The 17,308-nt window shown below is 42.2% G+C and overlaps 1 protein-coding gene across 1 annotated transcript; it reads left to right on the top strand.

Moving 5' to 3' along the window:
• The first annotated feature begins 16,567 nt into the window (after nucleotides 1-16,567).
• On the top strand, nucleotides 16,568-16,942 carry LOC124256865 (collagen alpha-2(IX) chain-like). Its single transcript, XM_046690835.1, has one exon. It carries the CDS (start codon nucleotides 16,568-16,570, stop codon nucleotides 16,940-16,942), a length of 375 nt encoding a protein of 124 aa, XP_046546791.1.
• The last annotated feature ends 366 nt before the right edge of the window (nucleotides 16,943-17,308 follow it).

Here is a 17,308-nt window from a genome sequence, read left to right as displayed (position 1 = left end):
TATGTTTTAAAAATTAATACAACATTTAGATACTCCAACACTTTACCTATGGGGTACATTTTGCCATGCAGCTGAATATTTACCTGGTGAAAATTTGCCCCATCTAATAATCACTGAGGGTTGTCAGTTTTGACATCAGTTAATGAGACTCTCCTGGACCGGATGTTCATAGTTATGCTATTTTGTTTGGGGTATTGGTTGTCCTAAAATAAGAAAGTTCCATCTTAACACCTTTCAACATTTGGTTACATATTTCTTAACAAAATATATATACAACATTTAGTTACCATCTATCAACATTTTTTACATAAAGTCTAACACCTTGCAATATCTGCAACACCTTTCAGCTTTACCATGTACAGTCTTGGGTTACATTACAATAACACCTTTCAGCATTTTATGAACTAATTAATTTTCAGAAAAATTACGTAATTTATCTTTTCAGAACAATTTCAATTTTCAATGACAATTATTTGAAAAGTCAGTTGCAAGTATATGAATTCTGCATTCAGGCTAGTCCACCAAGGAGCCACAAATAGTTGCAATATTTCTGAAGGAATCACCTACAGAATGTAATGATTCTGTTTGTAGAATCCAAAATCTTCCAGACATTTGAGAGTGTCATGTAAATATATCAGGTCTGGACCTGACACAGTGACTGACTCACGAGCATTAGTCTCCACAATATGGATACAATGGCCTGTACTTACCGCAGAAAGTGGATTGTAACACAGTGCCTTGGAACCCCAAAATCAGGCATCAAACTATAGATACTGTCACTGTATAAAAGTGACAGCATATATCATGCCTGTTTTGGGTGTGGTTTTTTTGCGTTACAAGCCACAAGGGCTTGTTTGTAAAGGAGACTGACAACAAAACACTGTCATAGATGGGGTCTTAATATTATATACAAAAATGCCATAAAAGACTTTTTCGTTACAAGGACTATACAAGTACTGTATTTGCTGAGGGCTTGTGTCTTCGCATGCTCGATTTTGAATCACTTATTTACCTGATTTCCTATACGATTAGGAAATATTTCCGCCCGTAACCCCCGTAGTCGTTTTAATCATTATATGCCTAAGAATATACGCCTATGTCTTTTTTATAAACAGCCTGTACCTAACCCTAAAATCTAAACCCGAACCTAACCCTAAACCCTCGAAATAATCCTAATAAATAGAATACATTTCAAGCGAGGGTTACGGGCGGAACTCATACCTGCGATGAACCCGTTCTAATCGTAAGGTGAATGAATATCTGTGACAAAGTATCTGTTGTCACGGATAATGTAAGGAAAGCCCAGACAAGTTTGTGTCGAAACTGAAACCAGCTCCCCTCAAACATAAATCTGGCGTTAATAAACTATAACCATAATTGTATATACTTTACGACAGTTCATATATATCACTGCCAATTAATGAAACATGTCTGTACTAATTACCGCTCAACAAGGTATAAAATTGTTCCAGTGCTCAGCAGACGATAAACGTTGGTTTATTGCACCCAGCCTTCCTTCCTGAGAAAAAGGGGGAATCCCCTGAGCTTGGCTCTGTCTCTATTTCATAAACGCCGGAGCGCAAAGGTGGTTAAGAACTAGTAAGACATAAAACATATAAAACTTGGATTTTAGTACGAATGCGGATTGCTATGATTGGCCAACTCTTGCTGAAAGGCATAGTGACTGACTTCAAAGATCACACTTTTATGACAGAATTGAGATTATGTACTGCCTTTTATCTGCGCCCAATGATATGAAACTGGAAAATTCTGCGAACTCGGTGTCTTGTTGAACATGTTTTGTATGACGGTTATCACAGTGCATCACAAGCATTAATGAAGGAATATTTGCACTGTATGACATGGATGGACATTGGACAATTACGACTTTTCCGATGTGAAAATATATAATTCAGTTTCACACGTTTAAGTCATTATTTCCTTGATTTGTTTTCATAGAACATTGTGACCTTCACTGTCGGTTTGGGGGCGGTGGGGTAGCCTATAGTGGTAAAAGCGTTGGCGCGTCACGCCGAAGACCCGGGTTCGAATCCCCACATGGGTACAATGTGTGAAGCCCATTTCTGGTGTTCCCCGCCGTGATGTTGCTGGAATATTGCTAAAAGCGGCGTAAAACCAAACTCAGTCAGTCAGTCAGTCAGTCAGTCACTGTCGGTTTACTGTTCCATGTTGCTCGCTTTCAAGTTCAGAGGTGGGAACCCGGTCGGATGAGCGGATAATGAGACTGTTAACCTTCTAGTGCCTTCTACAACGCAAAGGTTGGATACTCCCAGGGAGCTGAGAATGAAAATCAAGTGAACACCGATTCAGTGACTTGGGTGTTTCGCCGCTTTTAGCAATATTCCAGCAATATCACTGCGGGGGACACCAGAAATGAACTTCACACATTTTGCCCACGTGGGGAATCGAACCTGGGCCTCCGGCATGACGAGCGAACGCCTTAACCAGAAGACTACCCTCTACCCCGTCGTGCTTTGACTCTTTGGATTTGGTGCGCTATACATTTGCTTATTATTATTGCTGCTGAAAGCTGGTATGTAGGAATTTAAACAATAAAATATACAAATCCAAATGTTTTAAATTGCTGGCGCTGTTTTTCATATGTTCTATTCACCCACAGCAGTAGCAGAAATACACTTGCAGTCTGCACCGACTTTCATTTTACCAAAGAAATGCATATGAATGGAATATTTGATTATACTCGAGTTGTAGTGATGGTTTTGTACACACTAGGAACAATCTTAACTTAACGACGACGATGATATGATGTTGTTGCTGCTGCTGCTGCTGATTAAACTTCACACCTACATTACAAACTCAGCTTTTGTTTTGTCTTTTCTAAGGCTGCACCCAACAATATTTCAGCTACAAATACGGTAGCCTCTATACATGTTATCTGAGCCAGACAAACCAGTGACTGACACCATGAGCATCACTGGTGATACGCGCACGAGGTGAGAGGTGAGGTGAGATGAAATTGGGTTTAGCGTCGTGCTTGAGAATATTTCGCTCATATGACGACGTGCATGCGTGTGTATGTGTATGTGCGGCTGCTTGGACTAGCCCAGAATGAAGCTGGTTTTATAGTGCTAGCCCACTGAGATACCATGCCGCAGTGAAGCATGAATACCCCCCTCAGACACATTATACTGACTCCGAGCAGACCAGTCCTTGTTGTACCCATTAATGCCGAGCGCCAGGCAGGGATCAACAAGTACCATATTTTAACGTCTTTTGGTAAGACGCGGCCGGGGATCGAACCCGCGACCTCCCGCTCTCCGGGCGGACCCTCTAACCACTACACCACGGAGGCGATCCGATACGCGCACGATGACATGCAATCAACCAAGCCTGAACAATGATCCCTTCATACGCCTCCGGGAGGAAGGGGTGGTCTAGAGGCTGAATCGATATGATAGGATAGGATAGGATAGGACATATAGAGAGAGCACATATCCACGTAGCTAGTACATGCTCAAGGCGCTTGAGTGTTCCTTTAAACCAAATCATCTCCCTGGGGAGTATTCGGCGCAGCGAGTTATCACACCGCCTCTTCATTCACAAGGTACCCATTTGCAGCTGGGTGAACTGGGACACATAGCAACAGTATTTTGTCCAATGATACTGCACGTTACTATACCCTCACGTGTTCGTGTGTCCGACGGGGCGGTGGGGTAGTCTGGTGGTTAAAGCGTTGGCTCGTCACGCCGAAGACCCCGAGTTCGAATCCCCACATGGGTACAATGAGTGAAGCCCATTTCTGGTGTCCCCCGCCGTGATATGCTGGAATATTGCTAAAAGCAAACTCAGTCAGTCAGTCAGTCAGTCGTGTGTCCGACATCTGGTCGCCTGCCATCGGATGAGTGGGTTGTTTTAAGTGCACAGGGTTGTGTACTGCACACTGGGGGTAGTGACAACACTGAAAGAGCCTGCGGGTAATGTTCGATTCTCTTGTAAAATGCCCTACATCACGATGATGTCACAGGTTATTACAATTAGCTTTACAATGTGACGAAACGTTCTTAATCAAACTCAGATTCGTATTCACCGTGATTCACCCTTATTAAAAAAGAAAAACAAATCTATCATTCACTTTTTAGCAATGACGGCAAAGTCCCATCATGCAGAGCGAAAGATCCCTTTAAGGGGAAGTGACGTCATAGACCCCGCCGCCTAGGAAAGTCTTCATTGTCAGCGCCTCGCCACCTCACACAGACGTTTTAGTGCTGCCGCTGCTGTTTCACGTCGTTCCAGACTCCGTCGTGCTGTTTGTTCGAGTCTATGTAGGTTGCGTGCCTCCTCATGTGTATGCAAACACCAACATGGGGACGAAAGAGATTCAATGTGTTTTACATACGTTTTAGCCACTTTGCGGCTGCAGGATGCGCGTACAATAAGGGATTCGAACACGGACTCATCTGGAACCCGCATCGCTGTGCTGTGGAGCAGTGCGCCTGTTTAGTGCCAATATTTTGAACCGCTTGGTTGCCGAATTCTCTGACACATATGATCAAACTCAATGTGATTACTTTCTCAGGGTGATATTGCAGATGTATTTATGTCCTGTTACTGACAAATATGGAGGCTTCCTCGGTGGTATACCCTGAATACATCTATGTACAGTTCAATACCAACTCCTACGATATTATGTCCATCGTGCTAACTTTTGTTTGGCTGTGTCGATGAAATAATAGACACAAATTCTCACATCTGGCACGCCGTGGTAGAACGCATTCACGTGTATCCGTTAAACCAGTTATATTAAAATAATATTGATGAATTAGAGGTATTTATTCGTAACGAATTAAATTGACAACATGAAGATATGAGATCAAAATATGTATGTACTTTCGAGTGATTATGTGCGTTATGCATTACATCACCACAAGTATTTTTTTCTGTTTTCGGGGAACCATAGTAAAAGTTTAAAATTGACGTCAATAATTTGAAATTTGCATTAATGTTGAAAGAAACAGGTATGCAGATTGTGTAAATCCGCTTGCAGTTTATGTTTTAACTCCACGGACATCAAATCTATGTAATTTCCTGCAAATAAACATGTAACCATAACAACTTCAAAACCTTCGCATTGGACATTGAAATACGATAGAGAGCAAGACGGAACCAGTGGCACCGTTCAGAGAAACAGTACAAGGTCACCCAAACTTGTAGCCAGTCAGGCAAATGGATGAACGATGAGATTAGAGAAGGAGCACAGTCACGGTTACTATGGAAATGATAAAAGCATATTTTGTTTAATTCTCGGCAGCACTGAAGACGACAAGGTGATATTCCTTCACTGATTGGCACTGGCTGTGTACGAAGCACAGAAGTGGATGAGATACCGCGAGGGTAGGTATCGTTTTAGATGTACAGTCGAACATTAAGATGTCTCACTTCTAGTTGCCTCGAAGCAAACGCTGTGTCAGGAGCAGCACTGCATTCTCAAGACTCCGAAAAAATCAGAAAATAGAGATTACCGATACATATAAATATTTAGGAATATTATTACATAGAAATGGGCATTTGAACTTTGCCATTAAACACGTTGCAGAACTCGGCATGAAAGCATCTATATCATTGCTAAAACGAGCAAGAAAGTTACCGTTAGATACCATACTCTCTGCATGTGACACATTGGTGTTACCAGTCTTACTGTATGGATGTGAAATATGGGGATTCGAAAATTGCGATGTCATTTGTTCATCTTAAATTCTTTAAATTAGTCACCGGTCTTAGATATAACACCCCGAACTTTATGGTTTATGGAGAACTTGGAAGACAACCTATTCAGCTCCAAATCTCTAAACGATTAATCACTTATTGGTGCAAATTGAAATTTTCCCACCCAAACAACAAAATAGCAGCTTTCATCTTAGATTATATCATGGATGATACTCCCTGGCTAAATCATGTGAAACATATATTTTGTAAATGCGGCTTACCGGGTGTATTTGTAAACCCCTTTCATTATACTCAATCCTGGATCATATCAAAAGTCTGAATCAATCCTGAAAGACCAGTTTTTACAATCGTGGACCAGTGACATGACTAATTCAGCTAAAGGACAATATTATAAGATTCTTAAAAACTCTCCTTCACTCGACAAATACTTACTGCTATCTCAAAATATATGGAAACCTATTCTATATTTTAAAACATCTAACCATAAATTGCCAATAGAAAGTGGGAGATGGACGAATCTCGCAAGAAAAGAAAGAGTATGTAACCTCTGTAACTCGCAGTAAACTGGGGATGAATTCCATTACATCTTCAGATGTTAATACCTTAGCCAACAACGCATCACTCACCTAGAAAATAGTGCTTGTTCCTTCCCTAATCTCTCTACATATAAAATATTGATGTCAAGTACTAAAATTTCAACAATCAAACACCTGTCTAAATTTATCAAATGTATATGTTCTACTTTTCAGTAATCATTGCGTATATTCCCTGTCACCTTCTTGCATACTTTGTATATTCTGCAATCCATTTTATGTACTCATGTACCACCGGAGGTGGTTCCATTTTGAGTAATAAACTCTGAGTGAAGAAGTTTACTTTGTACGGGCAGCACACAGGTATTCAAATTAAACCTTCATTTACACTTCAGCCTCTCTTGCGAGTTTTTGTGTGATGCTGGTTGTTTTTCGCAAAAATTGTATCATAAATGTATTTCCTATCAGAAAGATATTTTTATTATCTTTCTTACAATTACCACGAATGAGGAGCACTTCAAAATATATTCTGGGATGAAGAGGTCGGGCAACCTGGTCTGGGCACGTGACTTGAGATCAGAGTGCGAAACAGTTTCCGAATTGTGCTAGCCAGTCGGACTAGCTATGCCTGAAAGTTACTAGCCCACAATATAATTTACTAGGCCGAAATTTGAATGTAGAAACTAAGCAAAGATTACAAAAATAGATGAGAATAAGATATTTTCGGCATGTTTCATCATTGAGCTGCTGATATGATGAACATTTTTATCAGGCCATAATCTTGCATGATTTAGTGTATTATCAAAATGGGAAAAGAAAATTAAATTCATCAAACAGAATAAAATCTTTAGAAAAACACTTCTACACTGTGTGCGAAATAGTTTCCAAATTTTGCTAGTCAGTCGGGCTGGTTATGCCTGAAAGTGACAAGTCCACAACATAATTACTAGCCCGAATTTTGAATGTAGACACGGGTTTCATCATAAAGCTGCTAATATGATGAGCATTTGAATCAGGCCATAATCTTGCATGATTTAAAACTGTATTATAACTTAACAAGTCGGAGAGAGTGATGTATTTACAAAATGACCCCATGAAATTCACTAGCCAGTCGGCCAGTGACTGCAGATTTACTGGCCCGACTGAATTTTTGCTAGCCACGGGCTATCGGGCCAGTGGCTACTTCGCACACTGACTTGACATACGGAGACTTTAAAATCATGATTTCGCACACTGAGCGAACTGCTAAGTATGTAAACAAAAAAAAAGTTTTATTCTTACAACTGTTCATCTTGTTATTATTAATATTGTTTTCAATTTTTTTTTAAATGCGCCTTTTAACTTCAAATAACAAGACGTCGTAATGGGAAATCGGTGGAAATGTCTTCAAGACGATCCTCCAGAAAACCACTTGGCTGACGTCACATCTAGTCTGTTCATTACTGTTGCAGTTTTATTCTGAGCAAGGAATTCCGCATTCTCTTCCCACAGAGGTTACTTGTCATATCTTCCTACGAACCTCTGTTCTAATACGGCAATATTTCCCGGTTCTCGTAAAATCTCCTAGCGGCAAAAGATCGCAATACGAATTATCCCCCCTTCTTTCTATCCAATCAGAACACGTGTTACATCGACTTAGATTCAACTTGACTAACACAAGCAAATGTGGGGCCACCAATATCCCCCATCTGCCGGGGACTTGTGTTGATGTTACACACAAGACGTTTAATGGCTAGCTTGTCCGTTGTCAACGAGGGCGATGGAGACGCAACTGATCCGCCATAACATGACTGAGTTCTGTCTAGAAGAAACGTTTGCGCATCGCGCAGGGGAAGAAGTTTAGTTTTCTCGAAGCATACGGAAATTACCGAGGCCTTGCGAATGATCACTTTTGAAACAACGTCGCTGATTGCACAACTAAATATGATTGCCTCCAATCACGAGTCTTGAACGCTCACACCATGAAAGGGCCGTATTAGAACAGAGGTTACGTAGGAAGATATGACAGGAGTAACCTCTGTGGGAAGAGAATGGGAATTCCGTGGCTATTCACAACGCGCATTTTAAACAATGTAATTGACACAGCTGAGAATTCAACCGTAACGCGGTTTAAGTCAAAGATTCCCACGAGTATGTTGATTCAGGGTGTAGAATCCACGCTGGTTGTGATCCGCCTTCGGAATCAACAGACTCGACCTTGGAACATGTACCAAGGAATCGCATATATTTTACGTACGATTCATTTGGTCTTAACTCTCTGGTGCACTTTGATGGTGTTCATGATCAGCCTCCGATCAAGATCACTGAATTCATGCAGGTAAGGTACCATTTCGCAGTTTAACAGAAGTGGTTTTAAGATGTTCCAATCATCCCATGGCGTGTCAAATTAATTACACGCCCCGTACAAAAGCGTGTCCCAAAGTATGAAGGTTTATAAACATAGCCACTTTTGTGAAAGGCACAAAGGTGAGAAGTATAATTATTGAAACAATATTTCAAATATTAGTTTAGTTTTATATCCCTATTAGCAACATTCCAGCAATATTGCGTCAGGGTACAAATATGTGTGGATTCGAACACGTCTTCGGCGTGACGGAGTTTTCGATGTTCATATTTACAGATTGGTCGTGGAGTTGTCTCCCTTCAGTCGACTGTCACCCGTCATCTTCAGCCCCCGAAACCCGTTTTCTGATTGTCGAAGTACAAGACAACATGGTAGACTTCAGAGTTTTATTCCATGCACGTTCTTCTCTCCGCCACATGGGCGTAAACCCCAGCTCACTCACTCACTCTTCTCTCCGTGTCTCTCCCACATGTTCGCCGTGTAGGGGTATGTGAACACGTGGACAATGTGTTACGTGATCTCATGCTCCTAAACAACCCGAAAACAACCCGTGACAGATCCGGGTTAGAACTGATCTTCAGTAACCCATGCTTGTCTCCTGTGAAGATCCGGGTTAGAATTGATCTTCAGTAACCCATGCTTCTCGTAAGAGGCGACAAACGGGATCTGGTGATCAGGCTCACTGACTAGATTGACACATGTCATTGTATCCTAACTGCGCAGATCGATGCTCGTGTTATCACTGGATTGTCTGGTTCAAAACTCGACTAATTACAGACAGCAATTATTCCCTGTGGTGCAGTGTTATTCAAAAGCACTCAAATTGTTGACTTAATCAAGAGCTGACAGGATTGAATAATTATTCCATTTCTCGTAAGGATAGCTTGAGGGTTAGACATGTCTCTGGCTGCAGACTGGAGGACTTGTTTAAATCTTGTTTCACTTGTTTAATGTGCTAGTTTTGGTAATTACCAGGGCCTATATTTTCATGATTCCTTAAAAGGATGAGAAACTCATGGAGAGAACGACTGACTGAGTTTGGTTTCACGCCGCCTTTAGCAATATTCCAGCAACATCATGGCGGGGGACACCAGAAATGGGCTTCACACATTGTACCCATGTGGGGATTCGAACCCGGGTCTTCGGCGTGACTGGAGAGAACGAAAGGCGCTAAGCAACAAACTAAACAAAGGTCTAATGAACAAAGTACCACAACTACTTATAAACAATCATTACGTGTTTTGTTAAAACCTGAAGCCAAATATTTTCTTCATGTTTTCATCAGTTTGCGGAAGAATACCATTCCCTGCGAATGACGGTGATCGACCTGTAACTATAGGTTTAAGTATCTTTATGCTGACAGCAGACATTGTCAAAGTGTGATTACAGAATTACGTCAAACAACAATCAAGAAAGGGAACCATTTGACATCATCACCTTCAAAAAAGACAAAGAGTATCCCGCCAGTTGGAAAGGTTATAGCCTTCGTGGCCTGGGGTGAGTGAGTAAGGGAAGGAGGGATGGAGGGCGGGGACCATCGGAAATGGGCTTCAAACATTGTAACCATGTGGGGAATCGAACCAGGGTCTTCGGCGTGATGAGCGAACGCTTTAACCACTAGGCTACCCCACCGCCCCGGATACCGAAGATGTCATCAAGGTTCACTATCCTCAAAATGGCCAAACAATAAACATAACATATACTACCCATCAAAAGTTTAGACTCGCTTAAATCAATCACTATAAGTTATGTATGTACATATGGTTACAACGTAGATGAATTTCTCCACTAACTTGGGGGAAACATCTGCAAACCTTATGCAGATTATTTGCACGCGGATCATGCATCCAATTGCTGAAAAGCATGTGTAAATATCGTGCATGTGAACAGCTACGTTTTGGTGTAAAATTTTGATAAAAAAATCGCCATTTTTCACCGAGTTTCATCATTTATTGAATTCATGACAATAAACTTTTCAACGTCACGAATTTGTTTTACAATAGAGCACCTCATGTATAAACATTACCTGTAAACTGTATTGATTATTTTACAAAATCTAGTTGAGAACAGTTTACTGAAGTATGTGGCTACATTTACACTCGTGAGTCTAAACTTTTGATGGGGAGTATATTATGCTGCAGTTTATAGGATTTGTTTGTTATTGATTAGCGCCGCACCCAGCAATAGACCAGCTATATTGCGGTGGTCAGTAAATTCTGGACCAGACAATCCAGTGATCAACATCATGAGCATCGATCTGCGCAATTGGCACACGATGACATGTGTCAACAAAGTCAGCGTGCGAGACCAGAGATTCTGATCCCGTTAGTCGCCCCTTACGACAAGAATGGGTTACCGAACATCAATTCCTACCTAATTTTCACGGGTCAATGTGCAGCAATCGCTGGATGGGAATCGGAGAAAGCGTGAACAGTATTACTTTTCCAGAGCATGAATCAGTTATTGCCATAGCTGCAATATACGAACCCTTTCGGCACCCACCCGATATGGTTCTGTCAGACTTCCACCCGCTTCTAAGCATGAAAAATGGTTGTCGGGGGGATCAGTACCAACAAGGAATCATTACGTCGTGAACGACAGACACATTAAACTGCGTGGACCGCCCGATTGTGACACCAGCGCCTCGATTATCCCAGTTTGGGCGTGGCACCATTCTTCGGCATTCCAATCATGAGAAATGCGTTCAGTACTTGAGCAACGTCGTCCCCTCTATGCATGGCACGGAGGAGATCGATCACAGCAGGGGAATCTGAGGTTCAGTTTAATGTAACACACGCTCTGCCGTATTTCCTCTCAACCATCTCTCGTTATAGAAGTACATATACATTCTGAAACAAATGTCCGTTTTTGCTCTTTTTACAAAAGTTCCCTTTGCCTTCATACGGAAAAAAGGAGATTTTCTGAGATTTTTAGTATCAAACGCATAGGAATATCGATTCTGTGTCCGTCAGCTCCAAAACATCTTTCTATGTAGAAATGTATAGAATGTATGGTATAAATATCGATATATCTATGTCATCAAAGACCATTCCTTTCTTGAACCAGGAGTTCTGATTTTATCAACGTAATTGTGCAACATATTGTAACCCTTGAAGATCCGGGTTAGAAATGATCTTCAGCAACCCATGCTTGTCGTAAGAGGCGAGTGATGTGTGGGTAGGCTCTCAGACCTGGTTGCGACATGTCATCCTATCCTAACTGCATAGATCGATGCTCATGCTATTATTCACTGGATTGTCTGAGTGCGACGTTAAGCAACAAACCAACAACAACAATATCATATCGATTTAACAAATCTTTTAAACCACGAAACCCCTCTTTCTGTATAAAAGTACACAATCCTGTGATTTACATTACGAATGTTTAAGGGCTGCCATGTTTGCTGTCATACTTTCATGAGTGAGTGAGTATGGTTTTACGCCGTTTTGTAGCCATATTTCAGCAATATCACGTCGGAGACACTAGAAATGGGATTCACACATTGTACCCGTGTGGGGAATCGAACCCGTGTCTCCAGTATTAACCACTAGGTTACCCCACCGCCCCTCGTTTAACCGTCAGGCTTCGTCTAAATCTGCTCAAATTATCATCTTGGGTCAATTATTTGCCGACGCTGCTTGGAAAATCCTGCCCTTGGAACTCCAAAATGAACCTCTGCCACGCATTTTTTCCCAACTCCCGAAAATCCCGTGTTGAAATAAATAAGGATTAAATATCATTCACACAAAAATGCATTATAAAAAATGCTCGAAAAGTCAAGGTTCTGTGAATCCAAGATGCCATTGTCATTACCTGCCCTTTACAAGTACCACTGGTGGAAGTCTTGTTTATAAACATGCAAGCTATTCAATCAGCCAACATTGTTTTGAAATGTGGCGGCAGTATTCGTTTTGTCTTAAAACCCTTTTGTTCTTTCTGATGGTCAATGACCCCGGAACCCATGTCACAAAGGCAACCGTGTAACAGCATGTCAAATACACGTGACGGACTCGTATAATTTGCAATGGATTGAAAATTTGAAATCCGTTTAACATTCCCCAACCGCTACTCAGAAAAAAACCCATCTGCATTTTGAAGTAATAGCAGTATTCTGCATCTCGCGACTAGATATGACCTTCAGACTCTGTTGTTAGAGAGTGATGTCACGACATCTGATAACAGTGTTTTAGGGTCAGAGTAATTCGGGAAGACATGACCCTCTAAAACAGTGACAGTGATTGAGTGACTATTCATAATTAAAAATATTCTCTCTTCCCTTGAGCATCCTTGGTGACAAACGCGCAATCCTGTCACGTCATTTGACTAGGTCCATAGAGTGGCCTGCACCGTCAATCAAAAAACCTCCAATAACAATTAAAAATTTGAGGTGTGGCCCGAAGGAATAATTTCACATAACCAGAAAAAAATACCACGTCCCGGCGAATAATTAATCAGAAACAGAGTTGTCTCCCGTTAATGAGCAGTTGGGTATCCTGCAAGGGCGTCTTTTTCGTCCTTGATTATTTAAGCTCTTTAGGGTGACTTTGCTGAAATTTCTTTTGTTTAACTATCGATGAAGGCCAGGGCACCACGCACGGCTATTTCGCTCATTGTCTCGATTAAAGCATTTCTCTTCAATGGGAAACACCAGCTGTCAACAAAGTGCTGGCTCATTATAGTTGGGACATTATTCATTGGGGAATTGGGTCACCGTTATGAGAGGACGTTTTGCAAAATTGTCCTCATAAAAAAAACCACTGTTGAAATCTGTCCCATAGGAAAAGTAGTTTCGCGACAAATAGGATGACGTCACCATCGGAATGCTGCACGTGCTGCACGGTAGTTGTATGTAAGGTTTCGCGTGCACGAACATGTGCGTGCTTGGGAATGCGGGAATGGAGGTGTTTGACTCTTGTTGGTGTGAGCTGTTGTACGAAGAGCGTAATATCTGTCTAGGTTTGTGTATTGTAGTTGAGTGAGTGAGTGAGTGAGTTGAGTTTTGCACTTTTATCAATATTACAGATAACGGAGGAGGCATTACAAATGGGCTTCACACATTTTACCCCTATGGTGATTAAAGTAAGTGATATATCCATCATATATATATATATGATATATGTCCATTCCTATCTAGATGTTTCATTTCAAACACATGGTCCACGTGGTGACTAAGGTGGACTTGACTGTGTACAGGATTTCAATCTAAACAGCCTCAGCTACATGTAGATGTGGGTTGAAATCTTAGCTAATGCATGTTTAGGGCCTCAACAACTGAAACACACGGGCCTAGAGCTGACAAACACAGAGTGAGTGAGTTTAGTTTTACGCAGCACTCAGCAATATTCCAGCTATATGGCGGCGGTCTGTAAATAATCGAGTCTGGACCAGACAATCCAGTGATAAACGCCATGCGCATTGATCTGCTCAATTGGGAACCGATGATATAATTATGTCAACTAAGTCAGCGAGCCTGACCATCCGATCTCGTTAGTCGCCTCTTACGACAAGCATGGGTTACTGAAGATGAATATTCTAACCCGGATCTTCACGGGGAAGCAAGCATGGGTTACTGAAGATCAATATTCTAACCCGGACCTTCACAAGGAGACAAGCATGGGTTACTGAAGATCAATATTCTAACCCGGACCTTCACGGGGAGACAATAAAGCATGGGTTACTGAAGATCAATGTTCTTACCCGGACCTTCACAAGGTGAGGTGAGGTGAAATTGGGTTTAACTTCGTGCTTGAGAATATTTCGCTCATATGACGACGTGCATGCGTGTGTATGTGTATGTGCAGCTGCTTGTACTAGCCCAGACTTAAGCTGGTTTTATAGTGCTAGCCCACTGAGATACCATGCCGCAGTGAAGCATGAATACCCCACTCAGACACATTATACTGACTCCGAGCAGACCAGTCCTTGTTGTACTCATTAATGCCGAGCGCCAGGCAGGGACCAACAAGTACCATATTTTAACGTCTTTGGTACGACGCGGTCGGGGATCGAACCCGCGACCTTCCGCTCTCCGGGTGGACGCTCTGACCACTACACCACGGAGGCGGTGACCTTCACAAGGAGACAAGCATGGGTTACAGAAGATCCATATTTTAACCCGGACCTTCACAAGGAGACAAGCATGGGTTTCTGAAGATCAATATTCTAACCCAGACCTTCACGGGCAGACAAGCATGGGTTTCTGAAGATCAATATTCTAACCCAGACCTTCACGGGCAGGCAAGCATGGGTTACTGAAGATTAATATTCTAACCCGTACCTACACGGGTGAGAAACACAGATCTGGTGTTTTTTTATTCATGTTTAACGTCGCACTCGGCAACCTTTTGACGGCGGTGTGTAAATAATTAAGATTGGGCCAGACAATCCAATGACTGATATCATGACCATCAGCCTACGTAACTTGGATGCGATAATTTTGACCACCTGATCCCGTTGATCGCATCTTACGACAAGCATGGGTTGCTGAAGACCAGTTCCAACCTGGATAAAGCCAGGGTGGAAATGAACCCTGCATGTTTCTGGCTGATACAATGTTATTCAGAGCGTGTTATTGGTCTCCCTGTATGTTTACTGATTCTCAAGAGTGAGTGAGTTTAGTTTTACGCCGCACTCAGCAATATTCCCGCTATATGGCGGCAGTCTGTAAATAATCGAGTCTGGACCAGACAATCCAGTGATTAACAACATGAGCATCGATCTGCACAATTGGGAACCGACGACATGTGTCAACCAAGTCAGCGAGCCTGACCACCCGATCCCGTTAGTCGCCTCTTACGACAAGCATGGGTTACTGAAGACTCATTTTTCCAGATGCTCAATTCAAGAGCCGACTGAAATGGCGACAATGCTCTTTGACTTTGGTGGTGTGGGTCTTGACCTCAGTCGCGTTATCTAGCCCAGGTTCGATTCATTACAGTAACGATATAACTGGAGTATTGCTTTCTGCGACGTATAACAACATGCAACGTCTCACTAGCTGCAAGTACATTTGAGACAACTCGACTAAAACACATCAATTCACTGTGTATCAGTTCACGTCCTTTGCATGAAAGAAATCAATGGTCAAGGTTCGCCTTGAATGGATTGGTTCGCTTGCACAATGGCCATGGTTGTGGATTTCAGCAGCTGCACTTCGGGCTTTCCTCCCCAATATAAACATACCTTCATACTAAAATCTACTGCTGGGGAAGAAAGTATACACTCATGTTTGATGGTGCTAATGGTGTATTTGATATCGGGTAACCTAGTGGTTATAGTATTCGCTAGTCACGCCAAAGAACCGAGTTGGATTCCCTTCATTTCTGGTGTTATCCGCAGTGATATGACTGGCATGTTGCTAAAACCGGTGTAAGCCTAAACTCACTCACTCACTCACAGAGTGTTTGTAGGGTTTCGGTGACTGTTTCCGGATTTGTATAATTCTGATAACGTTTATAATTATTTTTAATGAAATCAAATTTTAGAGTATACATTTCTTACCCGGCAGTTTACTTCAGTGGACTGGGGCGGTGGGGTAGCCTAGTGGTTAAAGTGTTCGCTCGTCACGCCGAAGGACCGGGTTCGATTCCCCACATGGGTACAATGTGTGAAGCCCATTTCTGGTGTCCCCCGCCGTGATATTGCTGGAATATTGCTCAAAGCGGCGTTAAACCCAACTCACTCACTCACTCACTTCAGTGGCCTTGTCCCCTTTTTGAAAGTACCCGTGAAGATCCAGGTTAGATTTGGTCTTCAGCAATTCATGCTTGTCGCTTGTCTTTCGTATTCCAATTGCACAGATTGATGTGCATGATGTTCATCACTGGATTATCTGCTCCAAACTCGATTATATACAGACCGCTGCCAGATGGGTGGAATATGTCTGAGTGCGGCGTTAAACTAAACTCACTCACTCACTCTTTGACTATATTATACCACTCACTCATATCAGCCCAGATGGGAAGGAGGGGGACTGTCAGCCCAGATGGGAAGGAGGGGGACTGCCAGCCCAGATGGGAAGGAGGGGGACTGTCAGCCCAGATGGGAAGTAGGGGGACTGTCAGCCCAGATGGGAAGTAGGGGGACTGTCAGCCCAGATGGGAAGGAGGGGGACTGCCAGCCCAGATGGGAAGGAGGGGGACTGCCAGCCCAGATGGGAAGGAGGGGGACTGCCAGCCCAGATGGGAAGGAGGGGGACTGCCAGCCCAGATGGGAAGGAGGGGGACTGTCAGCCCAGATGGGAAGGAGGGGGACTGTCAGCCCAGATGGGAAGGATGGGGACTGCCAGCCCAGATGGGAAGGAGGGGGACTGCCAGACCAGATGGGAAGGAGGGGGGTCACCAGGCTAGTACGGCGCTAAACAGTAAACAAACAAAACCTTTTTGAAAAATAGTTCATTGTTCTGTCAAATAACGGCAAGGCGCAATGTTTAAACAGACTGGAGACAGATGTTTATCAGTTTTAACATTTAAAAAAAAATAAAAATTTATTTTTATTATTCTTATTTCATTTTTATTTTATTTTATTTTTTTATTTCTTATTTATTTATTTTTTTATTTTTTATTTATTTATTTATTTTTTTTATTTTTTTTTGAGGGGGACATTCCCTTTGCATGGAACATATTTTATGACAGTTGTGCCTCCACTGTCAGGTTGCTGCAGTGATGTTCAAAGAGGCGTAGTAGTGATGTCATCTGTTCTAAGGAAAGTGAAACGTATGATGCTA

The sequence above is a fragment of the Haliotis rubra genome, unplaced genomic scaffold, assembly GCF_003918875.1.
Source record: "Haliotis rubra isolate DU_JTF1 unplaced genomic scaffold, ASM391887v1 Scf640, whole genome shotgun sequence".
Classification (NCBI taxonomy): Eukaryota; Metazoa; Mollusca; class Gastropoda; order Lepetellida; family Haliotidae; genus Haliotis; species Haliotis rubra.
This window is presented reverse-complemented; position numbering and strand designations above follow the sequence as displayed.